At 45.2% G+C, this 24,964-nt stretch overlaps 1 protein-coding gene and 1 pseudogene across 2 annotated transcripts in view; both read left to right on the top strand.

Annotated features, from left to right (window-relative positions):
* Positions 1 to 23,318, top strand: part of Rrm2b (ribonucleotide reductase regulatory TP53 inducible subunit M2B) — a 28,605-nt gene extending 5,287 nt beyond the window's left edge. For both annotated transcript variants that reach the window (XM_021262741.2, XM_004850231.4), the window contains exons 3-9: positions 5,415 to 5,531; positions 6,895 to 7,028; positions 7,507 to 7,601; positions 8,903 to 9,036; positions 13,921 to 14,025; positions 15,417 to 15,530; positions 19,671 to 23,318. In XM_021262741.2, coding sequence (XP_021118400.1) covers positions 5,415 to 5,531; positions 6,895 to 7,028; positions 7,507 to 7,601; positions 8,903 to 9,036; positions 13,921 to 14,025; positions 15,417 to 15,530; positions 19,671 to 19,823 — 852 coding nt within the window. In that variant the 3' untranslated portion in view covers positions 19,824 to 23,318. The remainder of the gene's footprint in view (positions 1 to 5,414; positions 5,532 to 6,894; positions 7,029 to 7,506; positions 7,602 to 8,902; positions 9,037 to 13,920; positions 14,026 to 15,416; positions 15,531 to 19,670) is intronic.
* On the top strand, positions 458 to 5,514 carry LOC106009843 (BTB/POZ domain-containing protein 1 pseudogene; annotated as a pseudogene).
* Positions 23,319 to 24,964: the final 1,646 nt, after the last annotated feature.

Raw genomic sequence — 24,964 nt, 5'->3', positions numbered from 1 at the left:
AGGAGTGTGATACAGAAGATACCCTCCCAGTAAACGTGAGCTGAGCTCCTGCTGCATTTTAGCCGAGGGATGTTTTGAGATGGAGACAGATGTTCCCTCACTCCTCCGCCCGGCCCCGAGTTCAGCGTCTGGCCTGTGTGAACTGCTCAGCAAACACTCAGATGATCCTGGGCAGAAGAGTTGTGGAGAACGCAGTGGCGAAAAGGGCGGAGCCCCAATCTTCCGGGTGTTAGGTGGAAACCCCGGAGACTTCAGGACGACAGGGCCCAGCCAGAGCCCCAGCCTCGTGCCGAGCTCAGCCCCGCGCCATGGGATCTGGTGGGGCCGGGAGGTCCTGAGGCAGGGACCTTGGAGAAGAGAAGATCCACCTGCTCGTGGGGCGTGGCGAGAAAGCACAGGAAGCAGTGGCCTGCCGGCTGTCCCGGCTCCTGGCTCAAAGCCCTGGATGCCGAGAGCCATGAGGGTACGGTAGTTTGGTACAGCAGCCAGGGCCGACCGCGAGACAGCAAGGTCATCTGACAACACGTTTAAAATTGTAGATTTTGCGACGATGGCGGCGTAGCTACGCTGCATACGAAGCGCAATGATGGTCTCCTCTCTCGGGCCGACCGACCGGGGCTGGGGAGCCTGCTGGGGAGCGAAGCAGAGCCCTGGTAGCTGCCGCCGCCTTCTCTGCAGCGCGAGCCGCTGTACAACTGGCAGGCGACCAAGGACCAAGGCGTCGCTGAAGGAGCGCTTCGCCTTCCTCTTCAACTCGGGCTGCTGAGCGACGTGGGCTTCGTGCTGGGCAAGGGCGGCGGGGCTGTCTTCCACGCCGTGTTTAACGGCGGCAGGGCCACCACGTCGGCCGAGATCGAGCTGCCGGATGTGGAGCTCGCCGCCCTCCTGGCGCTGCTCAGATTTCTGTATTCAGATGAAGTTCAGATTGGCCCAGAAATAGTCATGACCCCTCTGTATACTGCTAAGAAATACACTGCCCCAGCCTTGGAAGCACCTTGTGTGGAATTTCTCACCAAATATCTCAGAGCAGATAATGCCTTTATGTTCCTTACTCAGGCGCGATTATTTGATGAACCTCAGCTTGCGAGTCTCTGTCTAGACACAATTGACAAGAGCGCTGTGGATGCAATCAGCGCAGAAGTACTGACATTGATATGGACACACTGTGCAGTTCTAGAAAGAGGCACACTAAGCATTCGAGAAAGTCGACTTTTTGGAGCTGTTGTATGCTGGGCAGAAGCAGAATGTCAGAGACAACAACTGCCAGTGACTTTTGGAAATAAAGTTTTCGGAAAAGCACTTTTGGTAATCCGCTTCCCACTGATGACAATTGAAGAGTTTGGAGCAGGTCCTGCTCAGTCTGGCATCTTGTCAGACCATGAAATGGTGAAGCTCTTTCTTCGCTTCACTGTCAACCCCAAGCCCCGAGTGGAGCACATTGACCGTCCACGGTGCTGCCTGCTAGGCAAGGAGTGCTGCATCAACAGGTTCCAGCAGGTGGAGAGCCGCTGGGGCTACAGTGGGACCAGCGACCGGATCAGGTTCACAGTTAAGAATCTCCATAGTTGGGTTTGGCTTATATGGATCTATCCATGGTCTCACGGATTATCAAGTGAATATACAGATCATTGAATATGAAAAAACCAAAATGATACCGGGTTTAGTTGTGATGGGACTTCTAACACATTCAGAGTCATGTTTAAGGAGCCTATAGAGATCCTGCCCAACATGTGCTGCACAGTGTGTGCAACCCTCAAAGGTCCAGATTCCCACTGTGGCACAAGAGGGCTGAAGAAAGTTGTGCATGAGACACCTGCTGCCAGCAAGACCGTTTTCTTCTTTAGTTCCCCTGGCAACAATAATGGCACTTCAATAGAAGATGGACAAATCCCAGAAATAATATTTTATACACAATTAGCATTATAATACATCTTGGCTAAATAGTACCTTCCACACAGTCTAGACTCAGACATATAAATAACTGGCCACAGAAAAAAGTTTTTGAGTATCAAGAATATTTATGATTGTAAGATAAGAAACATTTTAGTTTCTTAGAAGAAATAGAAAAATGTTTATTTAAATCTCTGCATGATTTAAAGGCAGGTTTTCCCCTTTTTGTCACCTTAGGGGACTAGAGCTAGGTTTAATTGTGTAAAATAATGCAGCTGTTTCAGCTGCTTCCTGTATCATTTCGTTGTCAGCTAACACATGGTCTTTCAGTAGTTTTGGAATTGAAAGATTCTTCTTACACATAGGCAGTCTGTTTTCTTTATTTTTAACTTTTGAAAGATGAGGTGGGTCAGTATTCTTGCAGAATTGCTATTAAGTCAAATAACTAATTTCAGAAAATTAGGAAAACTGGCTTTATAGTTGAGATTTATTTTTTTATTTTTAAAAAAATTTTTGGTATTGGGGATCGAACTCAGGTCCTTGCGCTTGCACAGCAGGCAGTGAAACCACTGAGCTAAATCCCCGACCCTATATTTGAGATTTAAAAATATCTGCTAGCTAACATTTGGAATAATGCTAAAAATAGGCCTAATAATGCCCAAGAAAATTTTCAATGTATTTACAGAAAAGGATATTTTGTAATAGTATAGTAATGCGTTACATAGTATAGTGTTCAAACTAAATGGATTTTGTATACATTCACAATAATGTGGTATATACAAAGTCTCTAAAGGTTGACATAAGCCTGGATCTTTATCATTCAGCTGTATCACTATACCTGCCTATCTGTATGGGGTGCTGCTGATGAGTCCCAAGACTGAGCTGATGGTGGTGACTGATGATTGTTTAAAGATACTGCTTCAACTTTGTGATCATCCCACACGGCAAGAAATGGAACACGGTTACTAACATTTCTAACAGCTTCTTTGAAATTAATTATAAAGCTATTCAACAGAGTCACTCCTGCCAGAAAGTATGCTTTCTATCACGTAGTTCTATTCAAGAAGTAAAATATTTTTAATATTTGTGACCTCATGAATGTGACCAGCATATCTATGTTAGGAGGAAGTAGGAAATATATACGGTAGAGTGACATTTATACTTTTATAAACAGCAGATTTTTAAAATATAAATAACTTTTCCCTTGAAAGTGACTATCCTAAAAAAACGTGTAATTTAAGCTTAAAGTATATCAGATATTTGTGGAAGATGACAAAAAGATTCAGTATCAAGAGAATTTTTCTAAATAGGAAGTAAAAATTTTTCATCAAAAGTACTATTTCATTATACATTTTTAACAAGGTAGTGAGATGTGTTGATGGCCAAGGTCTCTTGAAATTGAAGAAAAGGGAAAATTTTCTGTCTCGTGTATCATGTCCTTATGGATATAACTCTCATTTTACGGGAATACCTATGGAATGTGTGGTTCTGGTTAACTAAAGATTAACTGGCAAACATTCAGTAGTAACCATTACCAAAATACTTCCACCTTTTAAAATATGGTATGCCAGAGATAAGTTAGAGGGAGATTTTGGCGTTTGAGGCATTTCACATGCCTTCTGTGTTATACTGAACACTTGTAACTGAAAGTAGCCATAGAAGGTACATACAAGAAACAGAACTCTATTGATACCGGGAAATCACCTGGAACTTTTCAGAAATAAATGTATATTATCCTTTAAAAAAAATTGTAGATTTTGCCAAATTCTAGAGCGCGTCTCTGTTAATTCCAAGGATAGTTCTAATGGGAGTAGAAATACTCCTGTCCCCTGGGGAAGTCCTACCTGTAAACTGTGAAACCGATGGCTGCCGCCTGCTATCGCTTCTGAGTAAAGCAAATCAGTAGCGTAGCAGCTGCGGTCAGTTAGCAGGCACTTCATTGTCTAACTCCATAGTGAATACAGTGCCACATAAAGTGCTGCAGTAGCCGGGATGTAGTTCAGTGGCGTCGTGGGTGCGTGCCTGCCTGACAAGTGCAAGGTCCTAAGTTCAATTCCCGGTACTGAAAAAAAAAAATTGCTACAGCAGCAGCTGCTAAAACACAGTGCGTGGTTTACTTACCTTTCTTTGTCTGGACTAGTTTGTGTTCCCTTCCCACTCAGTCCTTTCCTCTGCTCCAGGGGCAGTGGATAACTCAATTATAATATGTGTAAAGTGTGTGCCGGCCAGCTTCTCCATTAGCCAGAAAGTTGGATTCCTTCGTAATGTGTCCTTTTCTTGGAAGTAAATGTTATTGGGTATATTTAAGGTATACAACATGATGTTAATATTCATAAGTAGGCATGGTGGCACATGCCTATAATCCCAGCTACCTGGGAGGCTGAGGCAGGAAGATCACAAGTTCAAGGCCAGCTTGGGCAACTTAGGGATATATCCCGTCTCAAAATACAGAAAAAAATAGATCTGGGGTTGTAGCTCAGTGGTGTAGTGCTTGCCTAGTGTTTCGGCTTGTATCGAGATGCCCCCAAAGCCTCATGCAGTCACAGCTGGGGCTCTTTGGAGGTGGCTGGATCTAGGGTGTGAGATGCTGGGATCAGTGATGCGATGCTGGGATTGATTCACAGTGTGGTGCTAGGATTGCGGCTGGCCCACCCTGGGTGTGAGTGCTACTCGTCCTAAGCTTGGATAAAATATAAAGGAAAGAGAGTCACTGCTTGTCTCTTGTCACCTGCTGCCTTCTGCCTGCCCTGCTACAAACTGTTTCTCCTCTGTGATGCCCCTCAGCCATGCCCCCCTGCCTTGGAGCCAGCTGCTTAAGGACTGAAACCTCTATAAACTGTGAGCTAAATAATCCTTTCCTCCTTTAACTTTGGTTGTTGGGTATTTTGTCTCAGCAACGAAAGAGTAACTAAGACACCTAGCATTTGTTGAGGCCTTGGGTTCAATCCCCAGGATGACAAAAACAAACGAACCTGTGCACACACAGCCATATACCTAGTGGCTGTGTGTTTATATGTGTATAAAATGCGAGTGTGCGCATTATATATGGTGTGGTCATCACTGTAGCATAGACGAATGAGTGCACTTGCCATCTCACGTAGTAACCCACTTCTCTCCTCTGCTTGGAGTACCTGTAATCTTGTTTAGCAAATGCCCCAAATATAATGCACCAATTTTAACATAATTCTTTTGTTTGGCTTTGTCTTTTTTTGCATGTGAGGTTTTGGGTTAGGTTGTTTGTTTTGAGACAGATTCTCACTGTGTAGCTCAGGGTGGCTCCAACTTATGTGTTGTCCAGGCTCGCCTCGAACTCCTGATCCACCTGCCTTGGCCTCAGAGTGTTGAGTGCTGGGATTGCAGGCATGCCTGTGCCACTAGCTGGCTAGTTTGTCTTTTTGTGATGTGAATATTTTTTGTTTTTCACAGTTTACTGCTAATGGGATATTGCTCCTTAACTTTGGGGTATAAGGTAGCTTCCAAACTCCCACTCCCAGTTAACACTTTTGAAAATCTTTTTATTCCAGGTTGACCTATCAAAGGATCTGCCTCACTGGAACAAGCTCAAACCCGATGAGAAGTATTTTATCTCTCACATCTTAGCCTTTTTTGCAGCCAGTGATGGAATTGTAAATGAAAATTTGGTAAGACTTTTGTTATGTTGTACTGGTGTTCCATTCAGCATTTAAATTATGATAATGTCAGTAAGATCATTTGATTGAGCCTGAGAAAAGATGCCTAAATAATAGACTAGGTGAAGCTTTTACTTCTGGAAAATGTTTTTCTGATGAAGCATCAGAAGAAAAGATAGATTTTTGCCATTTGACCAGCAACATATTATAAAATCAACTGTGAGTTGTATCAATTAAACCTACGTGCAGTCCATAGACTTATTTTTTTTGGTACCGGGGATCAAACTCAGGACCTTGTGCTTGGAAGGCAGGTGGCAGCACCACTGAGCTAAATCCCTTGCAGTCCATACACTTGACTTTGTATGTGTGTTTTGAGATAGGGTCTTGCTGTGTAGTCCAGCTGGCTTTGAACTCACTATGTAGCCCAGACTGGCCTTGAACTTGTGGCAATCCTCCTGCCTCAGCTACCTTCCTGAGTGTGGGGATTATAGGTGTGCACCACCATGCCCAGTTTTGAAATTTTTATCCTTAGACAGTAACCCTAATAGAGAATGTGCCCCTTCATAACCATCCTGAGCTCTGAGGAGAACACGGGGTTCTGGCTTCCAATGTAAGACCCTGTATTGAGCTGGGGCGTAGCTCAGTGCAGTGTGCTTGAGGCCCTGGGTTTGGTCTCCAGTGCTGGAAATAGTGGCCAGTCCCTATAATCCAAGCACTGTGGGAAGCCGAGATAGGAGGACCTCAAGTTAGAGCCTAGCCTGGGCAACTTAGGGCTTAGTGAGTTCTGTCACAAAATTAAAAAAATTTTCAGAAGGGCTGGGGATGTAGCTCAGTATGAAAGCCCCGAGTTCATTCCCTGGTACCACTCAGTAAATAAGTGCAGATGTGTTATGGTTGATCAGGAAGCATAGTTTCTGATTAGAATAGAGATGTGAATGTCCATCATGGACTAGAAGAGTCTTTAACAGATCTGCCTACTGTCAGAAAAAGAATTCTGCACAGAAAAACCATTGTTTTTTGGTACCGGGGATCCAACTTGGGACCTTGTGCTTGCGAGACAGGCGGCGGCACTGCAGCTAAATCCCTGGCCTACCAAAACCATTTTTGGCGGATGTCTGAATGTGTTTGGCGCTGTGGGCAGTCTCTGCATTGACAGATAACTCATGTGGGAATGTGCTTCTCAGCTACTGTACTGGGGGGCTGGGTGGAGGAGCAGTGCTGCATGAGAGCCTGCACGGTGGGCCACGAGGTCTGCCTGGCCCGGTTGCCGTGTGACTGGCGATTGGAAGTGCCAGTTCTGATGTGAGATTTGCGGCGCTGAGCCTGGGGACCTGGGAGAGCCCACCCCTTGGAGCTGTTTCCTGTGTTTCCTCAGGTGGAGCGGTTCAGCCAGGAGGTGCAGGTCCCCGAGGCTCGCTGCTTCTACGGCTTCCAGATCCTCATTGAGAATGTTCACTCCGAGATGTACAGCTTGCTCATAGACACTTACATCAGGGACCCTGAGAAGAGGTATTGCGCCAGGATTTCGTCGACAAAACCTTCCCCCATTACTTATGTTACAGGCAGGGTTGATCCCAGAACTAAATGTTAAGGAAAGACAGGGAAGTTTGAGTATAATGTTTCATGGTGCTCTTTAATGTGGGGTAGCCGGGCATGGTGGTCCACACCTCTAATCCCTGCAGCTCAGAAGGCTGAGGGAGGAGGATTGCACACCTGGTGCAATTACTGTCTTTGATTAAGCTATTAAAATTTTGTCCATTTAGAAAAGCAAATGTGCTGGGCATAATGGTGCACACCTGTAATCCCAGCACTTGGGAGGCTGAGGCAGGAGGATCAAAGCAAGTTCGAGGCTGTCCTGGGCTACATAGTGAATTCAGGACAGGCTGAACTGCATAGCGAGACCCTGTCTCAAAAAAAAAAACTAAAAAAAAAAAAAAAAAAAAAAAGCTAATGAATGACTTGTTCATGAATTCTTTTGTTTTTACAGGGAATTTTTATTTAATGCAATTGAAACAATGCCATATGTTAAGAAAAAAGCAGACTGGGCCCTGCGGTGGATAGCAGACAGAAAGTCTACTTTCGGTTTGTAGCTCTAATAAATTCCTCATCAAACTTGCCCCAGGGGACCCGAAACTATTTTCTGTGATATCACTGTTTGGAAAAGGATGCATAGGCCTCTACTTGGTCCTTTAGTAGAATCACTACTTTTGATGATTAATTAGAAACCACTGGTAAAAAAGCTGTTATTTATTCTATTTTTTTTCAAGTGAATGTTTTATTAAATGCAGACTAATATTTTGTATAGTATGTGAGTGTACATAATAAATTACAATGTATATATTTATTAAATATAGGTAGATATAATAACCAGAACATGGTTATTTCAGATGAGAAATCAAACCCATTTTAATGTATCTTTTGGTCACTCCAAATTGATACTGCTTATAAAAAATACATCAGTTTTCCCTGGGGAAAAAAATTAATTCCATAGCAGTGTAGTTAAGGGACATGTTTTTATTTCATAGCTTTATGCAAGCAAAAATTGCTTTGTTACGAAATGAGTTCAATGATACAGGTGCTGCTGTCCACTCAGGCGAAAGAAAACCTCATATTTATACGACTGCACTTTATGATTATATTCTTGCAGTGTAATGGGCTTGGTATCCAGGATGCCTCTGGCTGGCTGCTTTTAAAGCCGTGGCACAGAAAAGCTGCCCCGTACTTGAGCATCGTGGTACTGGCAAGTGCTTAAGTAACTCTGCCCAGCTGTATTTATTCTATTTAGAATTTGAAAAGTTAAGGTGTTGGTGCACAGTGTAACAGAGAAATTAACATCCATCACATAGGCACTGATAAGAGTACTATAACAGTCTGCAGTTTGTACTCGCTTTTAAGAATGTTTATTTTATTTTATTTAATTTTTAAATTTTATTTTATTATTTTTGGTACCAGGGATCGAACTTGGGTCCTTGCACTTGTGCAGCAGGGGGCGAAACCACTGAGCTAAATCCCAGGCCCAAGAATGTTTATTTTAGAATAGCTGGACGCAGTGGCACACACCGGTCATCCCAGCACTTGGGAGGCTGAGGCAAGAGGATTGCTGTGAGTTCATGGCCAGCCTGCACTACTACATAGCAAGACTTTGTCTGAAAAAAAATCAAACAAACAAACAAGAATGTTTATTTTTAGATTGAAAGCCAGTCAGATCTCAACGCTGAGTGTGGAAGGCCGTCTGTCTGAGGTCGGATCTGGAGCAGACAGACCTTTCTGTTCTGCCAGTAGAGGTGGAAAATTCCCTCTCGGAGGGCCCTTGGCCATGATGTCAGCTTGTTTATTTCTTGGTGAGATTAGCTGTTCAGAAGGTGACACCTCTTGTTTTGCAGGGGAGAGGGTGGTGGCCTTCGCGGCCGTGGAAGGAGTGTTCTTCTCGGGGTCCTTTGCGGCCATCTTCTGGCTGAAGAAGAGAGGCCTCATGCCGGGCCTCACCTTCTCCAACGAGCTCATCAGCAGAGACGAGGTAAGGTGTGGGGCTCTCCTGTCGTGTGTGGCTTTGATTTGGGCTCATGTGTGTGTGTGTGTTCGTCATTCTCCTTCCCTGAGAGCGCTTGTGATGACGAAGGTGCCCTTGGTAACTAATGCAGAGGAGCTGCCAATCCCTTCGTCCGTCACTCTGGTCACTGCGCGACACGGTGCAGCTGCCGTCTGAGTGCTCGCCTGTTAGGTGTTTCTTCCCGAAGACTGCTGGTGTCTCCAGCCTGCGTTTCAGAAGCCAGACTCAGCATCTTTCTCCAGTGCTTTCTCCTCCCGTTTTTGTTGTCACAGTGAGGGTTGCTGCTGTCTCTTCAGTCTGCGCTTGGAAGTCTGGGATGCTTTAAGTCGCCTCTGCTCGAGGTGCCCAGTCATCCCCGGGTCTTGCCCCTCAGCCTACAGGGCCCTTTCCACTTTTCCCACCTGTTGGTCACCTCCTCTCAGGAGGCATTTCAGGTGAGGTGAAAGGGCCACTGGTTCTCAGGAGGTGCCCTATGGGGTCCGAGCCTGCCGCCGTCCTGGTCCGTGACATGCGCCCTCCTCCCTGCTAGGCTCTGGCTCCGGCTCCCAAGTGGTGACCTGGTCTTGCTTGTCCTTCTCTCAGTGCGGTGGACTCGCTGATCTCGGCTCCTTCACTTATTTCTCATGGCCTTGTTGAGTTAATCTCACGTCTGTGAGCCTCAGTTTCCTCAGCTCTGAACCCTAACAGGACTTTGTTAGAACGCAGGAAAGTAGGATACATGTATTAAAATGTTAAGTGCCATAAAGGCTAGAAATAATTACCCTTTGCTGTTTGATGTCTTTACATTTTTAATAACTTACTATAAATGTCATGTAGGATTACATAAAATTTAGAGAATAAAAATGCATCTCAACACAGAGATAATCATGTTTACAATTTTATTGTATTTCTAGACATTTTTCTACATTTGAATTCATGTATATATAGTACATGAACATTATATTTTCCCAATTCATAGTTTTGTGAATTTTATGTTCTTCCACTTGACAAAACATTGTGAGCATTTTTCTATGATAGTAAACATTTTTTGAAACAGTTTTATTAGGTAATATTCTAATGAATGAGTGTATCTTTACTGTAATTAGAAATTTGTTATTGACATTTTCATTTGTCTATGTTGTTACAGTAAAATGAATACTTTGTATATAAGCTTTGTCCCAACTTCATATTTTTAAAAAACTCATTCACAAAAAGTAGAATTAGCAGGTTATAAGACCATTCATACTTATTTGTAAACTTTTTAATACAAATTTTATAGGAATTTTCAACCTCACTTAGTGTATGAACTTTTTCTTACTATATGCTCACCAGAATTTGCATTATTTTGCTAGACACTTGACAAATTTGATTGGCATAATTAGCGTCTCATTTGTTTTTATTTGCATTTCTTAGGTTGAACTTTTTTCATAATGAGGTTGGTCATCTGTATTTTTTCTGTAGTTACCTATTCTTGTCTTTTGCCTTTCTTTCTAATGTGATATTAATACTTTCTTTATGTAACTATGAATGTTCTTTCTTTTTTTTTGGTACCGAGGATCAAACTTGGGTCCTTGTGCTTACGCAGCAGGCAGCAAAACCACCGAGCTAAATCCCCGGCCCCTGTTCTTAATATTTTAAAGTAGTCTGTAATCCTTATAGGAAGTCTCTATGGTAGTCTATAATTTACAGGAAGTCTCTATCTTAGCCTATAACTCTTAGGAAGGATTCATGCTTGCCTTGCTTATTGGTATATTCCTGAAGTATAGGGACTAATTAGACTCTTTCAATGAGTATTTATTTCCTGAATTTGTTATGCTTATTTGCTACATTTGTTGCATGAATATAACATAAAATATGAATTTTGTTAGTTATTTTAAATGTTTTCCCAGTTTGTCCTTTGCTTTTTAGTTTTTTTTTTTTTTTTTTTTTCTTTTTTTGGTGTCAGGGATCGAACTTGGGTCATTGCGCTTGTGAAGCAGGTGCCGGAACCAATGAGCTAAATCCCTGGCCCTGCTTTTTGGTTTTGTTAACATATAACATCTTATATTGTATGTAATCTACTTCTGTAGATAAATGATCACACACATTTTCATCTTAGCTTTTTAACATTTAACTCCCTAGTGCAATTGGAAATTGTTTAGGTTAAGTATAGAATGTAATAGATGGTATAAAGTTAGAATTTAACTTGATTTCATTTATTTATTTATTTTGGTTGTTTGAAGACAAGGTCTTGCTATGTAGTTCAGACTGGCCTTGAACTTACTTGAACTCAAGACAGTCCTACCTCAGCCTCCTAAATGCTGGGATTGTACACTTGGCTTTAACTTAATTTTAATTTAAACATTCTTGGAAAGATTTTCCAGTTTTCATTATTAAGTAATCCATTCTTTCTCCACCGACTTGGCTGTCTTCTTTATTATACATTAAGATTTTACTATACTAAAATCCATTTCCTGGTTATTTTTCTTGCCTCACTGATTACCTCTTAGATTTCATGTCATAACAAACTTTTTTGAGGGGGGGGAACTGGGGATTGAACTCAGGACCTTGTGCTTTCGAGGCAGGCAGCAGAACCACTGAGCTAAATCTCCGGCCCCAAACTTTTAATTATTGTAGTTGTATATATTTTGTCATGGGGAACAAACTCAGGATAGTGCAACTGAGCTAAATCCCTGGCCCCAGTTGTATATATTTTAATAATTGGTAGAATAAATCTCAAAACATTCCTTTTTAAAGCATTCTTGTAAGGTCCTGCCCATTTGTTCTTCCAGATTAGTTTTAAAATTAAATACAGTTCTGTGGGGATTTTGGTTGGTGTTGCTTTGAACCTCAATGAATTTCGTTCATTCATGATCCGACAGTCTCTGATGGGTGGCTGCTGTTGGGTAACCTGTGCAGGCTTCCAGAGCTGCCTTGACTCTTGCCTGTGGTCATTTGAAGTGTGCATTCCCCATGAGTCACACTTGCAGAAAAAATATGTACTAGTAAATTTCCTCACAGTACTTGTGTTCGGGGAGGTAGGTTTTTAAATATCATTTCTCCTGGGAATGACAATTTAAGTAGGTGAATGATCCTTAGATGCAACCCTTGATACGTGCATGGGTCTTTGAATTCTTGGGCTTTCTGTTGAGTGAGTTACGGAACGCTAAGCAGCTCCGACCTGTAACCCTGTAGGGTTCCCTTGCTTGGTGCTCTGGCTTGTTTCCTTTGCTGTTTGGAAATGCTGCCTGGCTTCCCTTGGCGTCGGTTTCTAGACGGTAACTTTGTTGGGAGTTCCGTCATCTTCCTCTCTGTGGCCTCTTTTTCTGTTGTTTTGAATTTGTGAAAATGGCCTCATGTTGTTCTTTGATGCCCAGCTTTGCACCCTCTGTTCTGTGTGTTGGAATCCCGGCTCAGTTGACTCTCCTTGGTCTGTTGTCTGGTCACTTAAGATTTTATAATATTTCTGTGTTTACATGATCGTCTTATTAAAGGGGTGTTTCGTATGTTTGCTTTCTTGTCTGGTTGAGTTATATGCAGTGCCATCTCTGTGTTTACCACTTCGGATGGTATTCACCATACTGCATGTGCCATTTTCATTGCACTGAGTTTATTTTTATTTTGATGTGTGTGTGTGTGTGTGTGTGTGTGTGCGCGCGCATGTGCATACATGCCAGTGTGATGCTAGGGGTTGAACCCAAAGCCTGACACATGCTAGGTGAGCATTCAACCCCTGGGCTACATCCCTAGCCCTTTTTTCAAATTTATTTTGAGCCAAGCGTGGTGGCGAATGCCTGTAATTCCAGCACTTTGGTGGCTGAGGCAGAAAGATCACCAGTTTGAGGTCAGCCTGGACTGCATAGTGAGTTCAGAGCCAATCTAGTCTACCTACACGGTGAGACCTTGCTTAAAAATAAAAAGATTTATTTTCAGAAAGGGTCTTACTTTGTTGCCCAGACTGGCCTCGAAATTGCAAGCGCCCTGCCTCAGGCTCCCAAGTAGTTGGGGTTCCACGTACCCCCATGCCTGTCTCGAGCTGTTCTTATTTAATATAAATGTTCTTTTTAAAACCTCTGATTGATCTGTTCTTTAAATACTTACTATTTTTGAATCATTCCTTAATTTTTTTTGACACCTAAAAGTTGATGAAGTTCAATTTGGCTATTATAGTTTGTTTTCCTTCCTAAAATGCTTTTGGTTACAGGTTTTTGTTTGTAAACCAATTATTTTTTATGTTTATTTATTTATTTTTAGCTTAAGTATTATAGTTTTTAAATTAAGCTTATTGGTACATTTTAGGTATATAATCCGATGACATTAATCATTGGAAATTTGTACCTTACATGATATATCTTGGTTCTTATTAAAAGCAATTGCTACAGTTTAGATCTTTTTTTTCTCTTGGTACCAGAAATCGAACTCAGGTTCTTGTGCTTTCAGGGCAGGCGTGGTGCCGCTGAGCTAAATCCCCAACCTTATCACATTTAAAAAAATTTTTAAAATGTTTTTGATACCTGGGATCGAACTCAGGACCTTGCACTTGTGAGGCAGGTGCAGCACCACTGAGCTAAATGCCCTGCCCTCGTTCTTTTTTATTGTTGGTGAGCTATGATTTGCTGGCATTGACCGTTGGTTTTTTTTTTTTGGTACCAGGGGTTGAACTCGGGACCCTGCGCTTTCGAGGCAGGCGTCGGAACCACTGAGCTAAATCCCCAGCCCTGGCATTGACAGTTTTAATTATACGTTGCTGGGCTGGCATTTAATAAGCTTTGAAGGAGAGCCGTCCCTGGCCTTGCGTGCATGTGTCCCTGGCCTCAGCGTCTTTAGAGCTCGGTCTCCCTGCGTGCAGACATTGATGGGGTGCTCCTAACGACGCCTCTGTCCCCTGTGTAGGGACTTCACTGTGATTTTGCCTGCCTGATGTTCCAGTACTTAGTGAACAAGCCTGCAGAGGACCGGGTCCAGGAGATCATCGTGGATGCTGTTAGAATTGAGCAGGTGAGGGGTTGTGTACTTGACACATCTTTCTCTCTCTGATGTCTGTACCATTATTAGGTTACTATGTTTGAGTTTTTATTCAGCTTTTAGTTTTTTAAATTTTGAGGTGAGGGTTCACTGTATTGCCCAGGCTGCCCTCAGACAGGCTCCAGTGACCCACCCACCTCTGCCTTCTAGTCCCTCGGATGCTGCACCTGGCTGTAGCATTTATTTTTATTTTTATATTTTTATTTTTTGGTGTTTTTGGGACAGGATCTCACTGTGTAGTCCAGGCTGGCCTTGAATTCACTACTTACCCTAGTCTGGCCTCGAACTCAAAGTGATCCTCCTGCCTCACCCTCCTGAGAGCTAGGATTACAGACGAGTGTCATCACGTCTGGCTGTGTAGTAGTATTCTATTTGACTTGTGAAATTGTCATTTTGCTAGTCAAAACAAGTATCAGCACATTTGTGTAGTCAGTTTGACAATACTGATACTTGATGTATTGCAATTTTTATATCAGTTCGTAATTTGGCTTATAAGTCAGTCTTTGTTATATATTAAAATTTTCTATGTAAGTAAAATCTGTTTCAGTGTGGTTTTTCTGTCTCTTTTGATTTTTTCTGTCAGATTACGGTAGCTTCTTATCTCCAGATTATTAATGATGTTTCTTGCTCTGTATTCTCTGTATCTGGCAGGCCCTGGGGTGGACCCGGGTGCCGAATGTCTATAGAATGAATGTGGAAATGAGTCAGGGAGGAGTCACTTAATTCAGGGCATGGAAAGAGTTCTCTGATTGGGAAAACCAGATGCTTCATTTAGGGATTTGCTGTTATTCTGAAGAACTTCAAATCTGCTTCACCTTCTAACACTGCATGGTTTGCAGGCATGATTTTCATGTTGGGAGGGGAGGCCATGCATTTTGGTTCCTTTCACCATTTTGAGAACTCAATGCCAAGTGGTTAGTGTGTTGTGTTCTTCTCTGTCACCACGGTCTTTCAGCATAGTTGGAGTTCGGCTTCATCCCGAGCCCTAACCTGTCTCTGTTTTTTGTCACAGTCTTTGTTTATCGAGTCCCTCCCTTCCACAGTCCTGCCACCCATGACCGTTACCTTTAGTGAATCTTTTCTAGGTATCTCAGAGTGGAGCCTGTCCTTTTTTCTACTGAGGAAACATGAATGCATGCCCTCCATGCACTGCCCCCGGAGCTTCAGCAGTTTGGGGCTTGTGTGTACTTTTGCTCGTGGAGAGGGGAGAGGCGCAGGATGTTCCGGCACTGCCAACAGTGGCCTGGCGGAGTCTGCCCCGCACTTGCCTGGGCCAAAGGGTGTTCCTAAACCCAAGCCACTCCCTCCCTGGAGACGTCCATCATTTGCTGTCCCTTACTTCATTCTGTTTCTGTTTGCCCCAGGAGTTTTTGACGGAAGCCCTGCCAGTCGGTCTGATCGGGATGAACTGTGTTTTGATGAAGCAGTATATTGAGTTTGTGGCAGACAGATTGCTGGTGGAACTGGGATTCTCAAAGGTAGGGGGTCTTACATGGGTTGCTGCCAGTTAAAATGGTATAGTTAAAAAAGGTCCCTGAAATAGACTTTACTGAACTCATTTGTAATCTGTGATTCTACTTTTAACATGTCCACGACAGAGACTTGTTTTGTATGAAAAAATTGTTTTTGTAAAATCCTTTGAAACTTAAAACTCATAACAGAAGTAGCAGGCTGGTAAATGTTAGAACTAATAAGCTCAATAAATTAATAATAATTACAGGTATATATTTAATAGGATTTATTTATTTTCAAATCATTGGAGTTCCTATACACATATATCTGCCTTCATTATAAATTCCCTTGTGCTTAATATGTAATTTGGGGGTGAACACTTTTAAACAGGGGTGGTTATTAGAAAGACATTAACTTCTGGGTGTGACGGTGGCCGCCTGTAATCGTAGCACTCAGGAGGCTGAGGCAGGAAGATCACTTCAAGTTCAGTCCAGCCTGGGCTACATATACATAGTGAGACCCTGTTTCAGAAAACAAATAAAAACAAACCAAACAAAATTAAAGGAAGACATTAACTAGGGTTTGACTCTTTCTTTCCTTCCCCTTGCAGGGCTGGCCGTCAGTGCAGGGCCTCAGGCCTCCTCCGCTAGGCTTGTCCCTGAGCTGCATCCCAGCCCTCATTCAGCTCTTTGCACTCATTGTGTTTACTTCTGCTACTTTGTGGGTCAGGCTGCTGTGCCTCAGTTTCCTAAGGAGCTCAAGTGCCCCCAGGACACAGGGCCTGGAGCCGCAGCCGGATGCCTGGGTCCATCGCATGCCACTATTTCTGACTGTTACACTGGGCAGGGGCTCACCTCTGCCTAGTGAGTGGAGATAAAACGATTCTGCAGTGGGGCCCGGGGCTCTGCACACCCGGGTCCCCAGTCATATTGGGGACAAGCAGAAGCCCCCTGAACGGTCCCTGTGGGCTCGGAGCTGCAGTGGTCGCCCCATCGTGGAGTTGGAAATGTAGGAGTTGATCTCGTAGCTTGGAAGCTAAGTGCACGTTGTATTCAGTGAGACCAGTGAACCCCGGACCTGGTGCTGGGGCGCCCTGGCTCTTCCTGGTATGACTGTGGGGAAGAGCGGGGGTGGAGGATTCTGTCACATACACCATATACATTGTTTTAGTTGCAAGATCCTGTTTATTGAAATTAGAGAAATCAGGATTATAATTGTAGTAGTAAAATCTCTGAAGTTTATAAACTATATGTATTAAAAGAATTGTATTTGTTCATAACTTTTACCAGCGTTTCTACAGGAAGATTAACTTGCCTGCTTGAGCCTTAAAGCGAGTTGCTTTTCTGCAGCCTCGCACCCCGCACGCCCGCCTGCTCTTGCTTATAGGGGAGAAACCCCGTAGGTGAATCGGACATGTGTAAAACATGCCTCCTCTCGCAGAAAAAGCTAAATGTGACGTAAACTTCATCTTCCCCAGCTCTTCAGAGTATCTGAATAAGCTTCCCAAAGCAGACATTATGCCAGCCTCAGAGTTTAATGCAGTAAAGTCAGAAATTAAAACAAAAAATTACCAGAGAGCTCCATCTCCTCAGAAAGAGAAAAGTCTTCCAAGATACGATCAGAGGGGCCGAGGTAGAGTGCCATGCTTAGCGCGAGCAAGGTTCTGGGTTCAGCCTCCCCCAAACCAGGAAAGGCGAAGGGTCAGCAGTGAAGCCATCACTTGTCAGGACCTCAGGGCTGCCAGAGGGCTGGAGGAGGGCCTGCAGCTTGGGGCAGGCGCTGTCGTCTGTCTCGTCTTTGTAAGAGTCTTTTTTGGTCTGTGCCTTGTACTCTGAGTAATGTTTTGGCCATTCTTCTAAGATTATGATACACAGTGTATTAGCTTCTGTTTTTCTCTAATTATTTTGTTATGAAACTTTGTTTTTTATAGAAGAGTGCTTTTTAATATTTTCTATATTAACTCTACTTTTACTACATTAAAATAAAAAAGATTAAAAAACTTAAAAAATGTTTCTAAGTAAAAAAAAGCAAGACAAAGAATTCATGAACTGACCTTTGAACCTATGGAGATAGAAAAGGTCTTATTCCTGTGATAGTTTTGGTAAAGAGATTATTTAAATTACAAATGATTATCATTCAGCAGATTCCTAAATAGAAGCCACATCACTCATGACCTTCTCTTTCGTCTAAGATTACGGGATAAGTATTGGAGTACTTCTGTGTGTCAGAAGCAAGCCGTTTAGTTAGTGTGGCCTTGGTGACATTGTCCACATCATAAATGTCACAGACGCAGTCTTTTGAAAAGGTCCCCGCTGTAGAATGAATCCGTTGGTCAGGACTCTTGCTGTGTCTGCAGTGTGTGAGAGCTCGGATCTTCACCCTGAGCCCAGCCTCACTCAGCACTATGGGTGTCATTCAGACAGCATCGTATAGATGCGTTTCGGTAAGATATGAACTGCGTAGCATTTGCCCAGTTCAGATGTACAGTTCAGTGCTTTCCGTGTGCGTAGAATCGTGCGGCCTGTACAGCAGTCTATTTTGCAACATTTTTATCACCCAAAAGAAATCCTGTCCCGAGCAGCTACCAACCACTTCCCTTTCTCCCCTCGCCCTTCCCACCCCTGATTCAGGCAGTCTTTAATTTCTGTCTCTCTAGATTGGCCTATTCTGGGTATTCTAGGTTTTGGTTTTTTGGGTTTTTGAAATAAAGTCTTGCTCTGAAGCCCAGGCTGGCCTTGAACTCTCTCTCGATCATCCTGCCTCAGCTTCCTGAGTAATAGGATCACGGGCATGTGCCACCACACCTGGCTTAAGTGGCATTGTGTAGTACAAGGCTTTTTGTGCCTCTGTTCTTTCCTTATTCTCAGGTTTTCTTGGGTCACTCACCATATAGCATGCATATACTTCCTCCACCCCGCCCCGCCTTTTTTTTTTGTTGGTACCGGGGATCAAACTCAGGACCTTGCGCTTGCGAGGCAGACACAGTGCTACTGAGCTAAATCCCTGGCTCCACCTCTTTCCTTTTAATGGCCAAATAGTGTCCATCGTATGGGTGGACCAAATTTTATTTGCTCGTTCCCCAGTTTATAGACAGTTGGATTTAGGGCCGTGATGAATAATGCTGCTGCACACATTCGTGTACAAGTTTTGTGTGATGTGTTTTCATTTTGCTGGAGTGCATGCTCAGTGTAGGGGTGAACTGGCTGGATTTGACGGTGGCTCCGTGCCTAGTCACCAGACTCCAGGCCGTGGAGTGTGCGGTCCTGTAGTTGGTGGGGTTCCGGTGTTTGCATGCTCTCCCCGACCGACCGACCGTGTGCCTGCTCTGTAGTGCAGCCATGTGCGTGGGAAGTAGTGGTCCCTGCCAGAGGGTGACGATGAGCTTCCCACGTGCTCATTGGCCTCTGTGTCTGCCCCGAAGAAATGTCGCGTCTGTTCAGCTCCTCTGCCCGCCTGCCCGTGTGACACGTTGGGTTGTAGAATACTCTGAGCATTGTGCAGAGCGCTCCCTCGAAGGGCTGGGCCACACCCAGCGCGCCCCTTTCCCAGCTCCGCTGTGCCTGAGTTCCCCAGGTCTCCCTCAAGCCTTCCCAGCTCTGCTGCTTGGGGTGGGTCCCTCTACCTATTGGCCGAGGTGGAGTACTGGCTTGGTATTTGTTCCTCTTCCTGAGTGTAGTGTCCCGCTGTCAAGTCACTGATTTTTCTCTTGTAGACTGAGACACCCACTTAGGGCCTTGGGTGGTGTCGCAGTTTGTCACATACTGATGACACCGGGTAGTAGAGCAGAACCGTGTGTCACGCCCGCAGCCCTTACAGGCACTGCAGCCATGGGCTGTGCGGTTGCTTTCTTGGGCACTGCAGACTCCGTTTCCTGCAGTAATATTTCCGCAGTGTTGAAAGAGAGCAGAGCTGGTGTTGCAGTTTCTGGAGCAGGTTGGTGGCCGACCTCAGCCGCCTGTGTCGGTGTAAGAGCTGCTGGGGTCACCTCAGGTGCCTCCAGGCGACTGCGTGTGACGGGGCAGGCGCTGGGAGACCTGGGCGTGGGCGTGTGCGTGCCGGTGTGTGCGCGTGTGCGCATGTGTGTTTCTTTTTGTCATTTTTGCCCTTCTTAGGAGATATAATTTGACCTCTTCAGAATGTCTTATAACATTTCTTTTCTTTTTCAGGTTTTTCAGGCAGAAAATCCCTTCGATTTCATGGAAAACATTTCTTTAGAAGGGAAAACAAATTTCTTTGAGAAACGAGTATCAGAGTATCAGCGTTTCGCAGTTATGGCAGAAACCACAGATAATGTCTTCACTTTGGATGCAGATTTTTAAACTTTTGCCTTTTGACGACCCTATAAACCTGTCCTTGAGAAACAAGTCTGTTTTTCTCACTTTAAAAAATACTTGAAATGTTTCCTTCAAGGGAATGGAAGTTTGATCAAGAGGAAATCTCTGACCAAATTCTAATCACGACGGATTCACACACATACACTCTAGTTTTCCTATACGAGAGTGTGACCTAAATGCTTTTGTCTTTTTCTTGGCCCTGGAATGTAAGACGGTGGTAATTAAGAGGATGGGGTGAAGGGTCCGAGAGGAGTTTGGGGTTCTGGCCTTTCTCCTTTGTGTGACTCTTGGCAAGTCAGTTAATCTCTGTAAACCACACTGTACTGACCTTTGAGATGAGTTTCACGCTGAGTCCTGAGCTCGTGGAGGGATGTGGGATTTAGATGCAAAAATAAGTGCCCTGTCCATTCCTCCGCCTCTGCTCCTCCTCCTCATTGTTACTGATGGACAGAAAGACCTCCTCTCCTCAAAGTCACTGTGCTTCTGAAGGTTCTAGACCTAGAGTTAATGAGATGGCTTAGTATTTGGGGGAAGAACACAAGGATTTCCTTGGAAAGATCATAATTCTCATCAGTGTGAGAGTAACATCTTGGAATTCTCGGTATGTCATGAAGGAAATTTAGCTCTTGTTGCTTTGGGAAGGATATTTAAGGAGTGGAATCCAAGTGGTTTTCATGGTAGTTAACTAAGCAGCGTGATTCTTCTCCTTCCCAGATTAAATGGTAACTGTTGTCAGATTTAGCCCTGGAACGTTTAGAGCCAGGATGGACTGGCTACCTTAGCACTTCCCAGAGATGGCCTCAGAGCTGTTAGTCCCTCCAGAGGCTTTGTGGGAGAAAAGGGACTTGGCGGCCCAGTGAGTTGGAGCACCCTGCATGGCCTGCCCTCTGGAGGACACAGTCGGTGCCTCGGAGCCGAAACTGCAGGGCGGGAGCTCCTCTCACTGGCACCTTCCATGCATGCCCGACAGACCTTCACAGCATGGACTGGAAAAAGCCGGCCTGGCGCTGTTCACCCGGATAGGAACTGGACTAAGAATAGGAAAGCACGGTGAGATTATGGAGGCTTTTCATGTTTGCGCTGAGCTGAGTAGCTACCTGAGACCGACTCCAGCTGTGTTTGCCTTTTTGCTGTCCCGAGAAAGCATCCTTCAATGGCGCCCTGCACGCAGTGTGGTCAGATGTCTCATCTCCCCTGGCAGACAGAGCTAAGGCTGGGCAGGTGTCGCGGTCGCCCGCCCCGCTTCCCCTCAGGGAGCCCCCTCAGTCAGGGGTTCCTGACTGCGGCAGGCTGTACTTTATACACCTCGGAGACTAAAGTCTAGAGGCTCTCTCTGTATAAGTTTGCCGCCTCTGCAGCTACCTAGTTTACAGAGTGAAGTTCTCAGATGCAAAAGGAGCAGCTCACCTGTGTGCTGTTAGAGAGGACCGGGAACCTGGATATCTTGGCTTGTGGTAGTTCATTGGTTCTGGGCTTCAGGGTTTTCCAGGTGTTGTTTTCATCGACACACAAAGCCTTCTGAGCTCAGCAGAGCAGCTGTGGTTGAAACATCGCAGGTGCAAGGAGTGAGGCTCACAAAAATTAAATGACTTGGCCAAGACCTCAGGTACCATCCCCATGGTCTAAATTTTTTTTTAGTTTGTCACATCTCTTAAATTTAGTTTTTGCCATCCATCTAGATTTGGTTTTGCTTATTTCCTTTGTTAATCCAAGTTATCACAGAATTAATGTATGTGATACTTTCGAGACTCAGAATGGCCTAGGGAAACATTTGAATCATAGTCGGGAAGTATCTTAAAGGTTTTTACCTATCGTCATACAAAAACAGTGCTTTGGGCTGGGGATTTAGCTCAGTGGTTCTGCTGCCTGCCTTGCAAGCACAAGGACCTGAGTTCGATCCCTGGTACCAAACAACAAACAAACAAAAACGTGTTTTAAAACTAATCTGTGATGATAGCAGAGTTAAAGAACGGAAGGTGTGCAGTGGTAATGACAGATGCCTTAAAGCTTATTTATAGTAGCAATAAACAGAACTATTGGAGGAAGAAGTCTTAATACTGAAATACTGGATTTTTAACACACTGGTTTATTTTATTCAGTATTCTGTGCCTCCAGGCTGCACTTTTATTTATTATGTTTGGTACTTTGAGTTTCAGATCTTAAAGAATCAAGAGTTATGAAGTCTCTTTTTAATATATCTTATAGGTAAAGAAAATAATTAAGAGTATGTTTACAGCTTTTCCTCTTTATACCACATGTATGTTTAAGTCATTGCTGTGGTAGTTGAGAATGTAAAGCCTCATAGTTCTATGATAGACAGCATGAAGAACCAGGGCCTGGAAGGGGTTGGGAAGACCGGGTGGACGACCTGGTGTTTGCGGTCCAGTACACACAACAGCTAGCAGTCCTCACTATGGAAGCGGACCCGGCCATGTCTTGCTGTGTGAAAGTTTCCAGTTGTCTCATATTGGAATATCCAGGTTATTCTGTTTCTTTGATTACTTTTTCATTTGTGTATGGAAAAAGTGATCACTAAAAATGTAGCAGTTTGCGTATTTTAAAAATTAACTTTGAGGGCTGGGGATTTAGCTCAGTGGTTTCGCCGCCTGCTGTGCAAGTACAAGGACCCAAGTTCGATCCCCGGTACCAAAAAAAAGAACTTTGAGAATTTTTCCTTTTATGTTCAAGTCTGTTAACGTCACTCTCGTAGAATTGCCACATTTCTCTGAGTGGTTCAAGGGCTAAATGTCATGGGAGGGCTTTCAGTGGTAGAGAAGGCTGTGGACGGCCGCCTGGAGTCGGTCCTGAGGGTGTGAGCAGAGCCCAGGCCTGGCGCCTGACTCTGGGTGAGCTCTCTCACGCGCCTTGTAACTGCTCTGCTGCTTCGTGAGGGAGATCAGTGTCCTGAGGACTCAGAGGAAGGATTTAGTCCTTCAGATCTGGAGCTTACTTCTCCTCGAGTGTATGACAGGGTGGGGGAGCACTTGCCTGTAATCCCAGCTACTCTGAAGGCCGGGGCAGGGGGTTGCCAGTTTGGGGTAAGCCTGGGTGACTCAGAGACTCTGCCTCAAAAAGTGAAAAGGGCTGGAGAAGGAGCTCAGTAGTGAGTGCCCACCTGGCGTGCACAAGGCCCTGGGTTTGATCCCCAGTACAGGGAAAAACAAAACAAATAAAAATGAAAGACTACTGTAGTTCTTTTGTGCAGTTAAATAAAGTCACAATATTCTTAACTTATGTGTTTAATTCTGTTTTATGGAATTATGTTTTGAGTTTTGCAAATGTCTGGTCATTAAGCAAGATTATCTGTCTATTGTGTACATAGAAAGCTTTATTAGATGCGGTATACCTAAATTATTTTTTATTTTGCTGAAATATGTAAGCCAATTCTGCATATACCCAATCCATGTTTTTCCGGGGAAAGTTGTTTTCAGTTGTTACGTGTTGGTTTAGTGTGTTGAAATAAACTGCATCATAGTCACATCACTGTGTGTATTTTGTTTTCAAGTGAGAATCCGTTGTTCTCTCCCTGTCCTCCTCTGCTTCCCTCTCTCCCCCCCTCTCTCTCTCCCCCTCTCCCTCCCTCCCTCCCTCTCTCTCTGCTTCTTGCCCTGTTGTCCAGTCTGCTCTTGACCTTGTGACCTCAGGCATTGTGCCTGCTCAGCTCCCGGTGTCCTGGTCGAGGTGCGTGTCCCCTGTGTGTAGATGGGTACAGGACTCTGCATGCCGTATCCCGCGAGCTGTCCGGACCCAGGCCCTCGCTGGCCTGCGAGGGTGCTCGCGTCTGTCCCACTCCTGTGCCTTTCGCTGTGCATGGAGACCCTGCCAGCCTGCAACCTGTTCCCATGGGAGCCGCCTTAGTGCTGCTGAGGAACTGAGCAGGGCAGACGGGGCTACCGGAGCTCCGTGGTGCGATCTGCAGCCTCCATGGTTGCGTTTGCGAGCCTTCTCCCCTCTGTACCCACTCTGAACACGGAGATCTCCCCGTCTGTGAACTTGGCTCACACAGATGCTTGGAAGACTCAGCAGAGAGCAGGAACACCAGACCCCGGAGAAGCCCAACTCAGGCCCGTGAGAAGTTGGCGGCAGTTTTGGGGTGGTCGCTGCTCTGTGGAGCCGCTGTCACCTGGGACGCAGCAGGTGAGGGGTGATGGGCTGTCGGGCTGGGTCAGGTGGGGCTGAGTACCAGGCGTCAGGTCTTCGGTTGTTAGGAAGAGCGGGGTGTGCGTGGTCTGGAGGTGAGGGTGCGGGTCAGAGGCAGCCCCGGCCCCATTCCCCAGTGGCCTTGGGCGGCCCTGGGGTACGGAAGCAGAAGCCTGTGTGGGAGAGGGTCCCCCAGCAACATCCCGTCTCATCGAGGCAGGAGGATGCAGAGGTCCCCAAGGCTCGGTGTGGAGGCTGAGTGGGGTGTTGGCAAGGTGGTGAGGAGGGGCTGGCACAGATGGCTGACGGGGATGAGGTGCAGGGGCTTAGGAGAGCCACCATCCTGCCCTGGTGCCCCAGAGCCAGCAGACTTGTTCATGGCAGTTCAGCACTCAGTGCCTTGGGTGACCTGCACCAGCTTGCATGCCGAATCTGTGCTCCAGGTCGGTGCCTTTGTTTACCTGGCGGAGAGCAAGGGGCAGGGAGCCCTTCAGCGGTGCACTCAGTTCTCTGAGGCAGAGTCAAGGCGCTGGCTGCATTCCCCACCTTCCCTCACCACCAGCAGTGATGTTCAAGCTCTGTACCTTGAGAGTTTAATTCTCAGGGAAGGAATCCGTATTTGTGTAAACTGTAGAGGTGGCAGGGTGTCTCTGCCACCAGGCCACTGCACCCACTTCATTGCCCACTGCCTTGAGGAGGAACCGTCATGATATTACTGGGTCTGGAAGCAAAGTCCCTGCCCTGGGCCACTCAGCTAGCAGATGTGAGTGGCAGGAACCCAGTTGAGATGCCCTGGTTCTAAATCCCGTCTTTCCATCCCTCTTCTTGCTGATGGTGGGCCTCAGGATTTTGGGGGCCTCTGATCCCCTTTGATGCACACATCCTCTGGGATGTTGCAGCCGTGGGAGCTCCACTGGTCTCCGAGTCCTGCCCCCCAGCATGCTGGGAATGGCCTGAGCATCACTTCCGGGGCGTGGGGAGGGGTG

Source organism: Heterocephalus glaber, unplaced genomic scaffold (genome assembly GCF_053883595.1).
Source record: "Heterocephalus glaber isolate CG9 unplaced genomic scaffold, H.glaber_assembly_v1.0 deba00001556, whole genome shotgun sequence".
In the NCBI taxonomy this organism is placed as follows: Eukaryota; Metazoa; Chordata; class Mammalia; order Rodentia; family Bathyergidae; genus Heterocephalus; species Heterocephalus glaber.
This window is presented reverse-complemented; position numbering and strand designations above follow the sequence as displayed.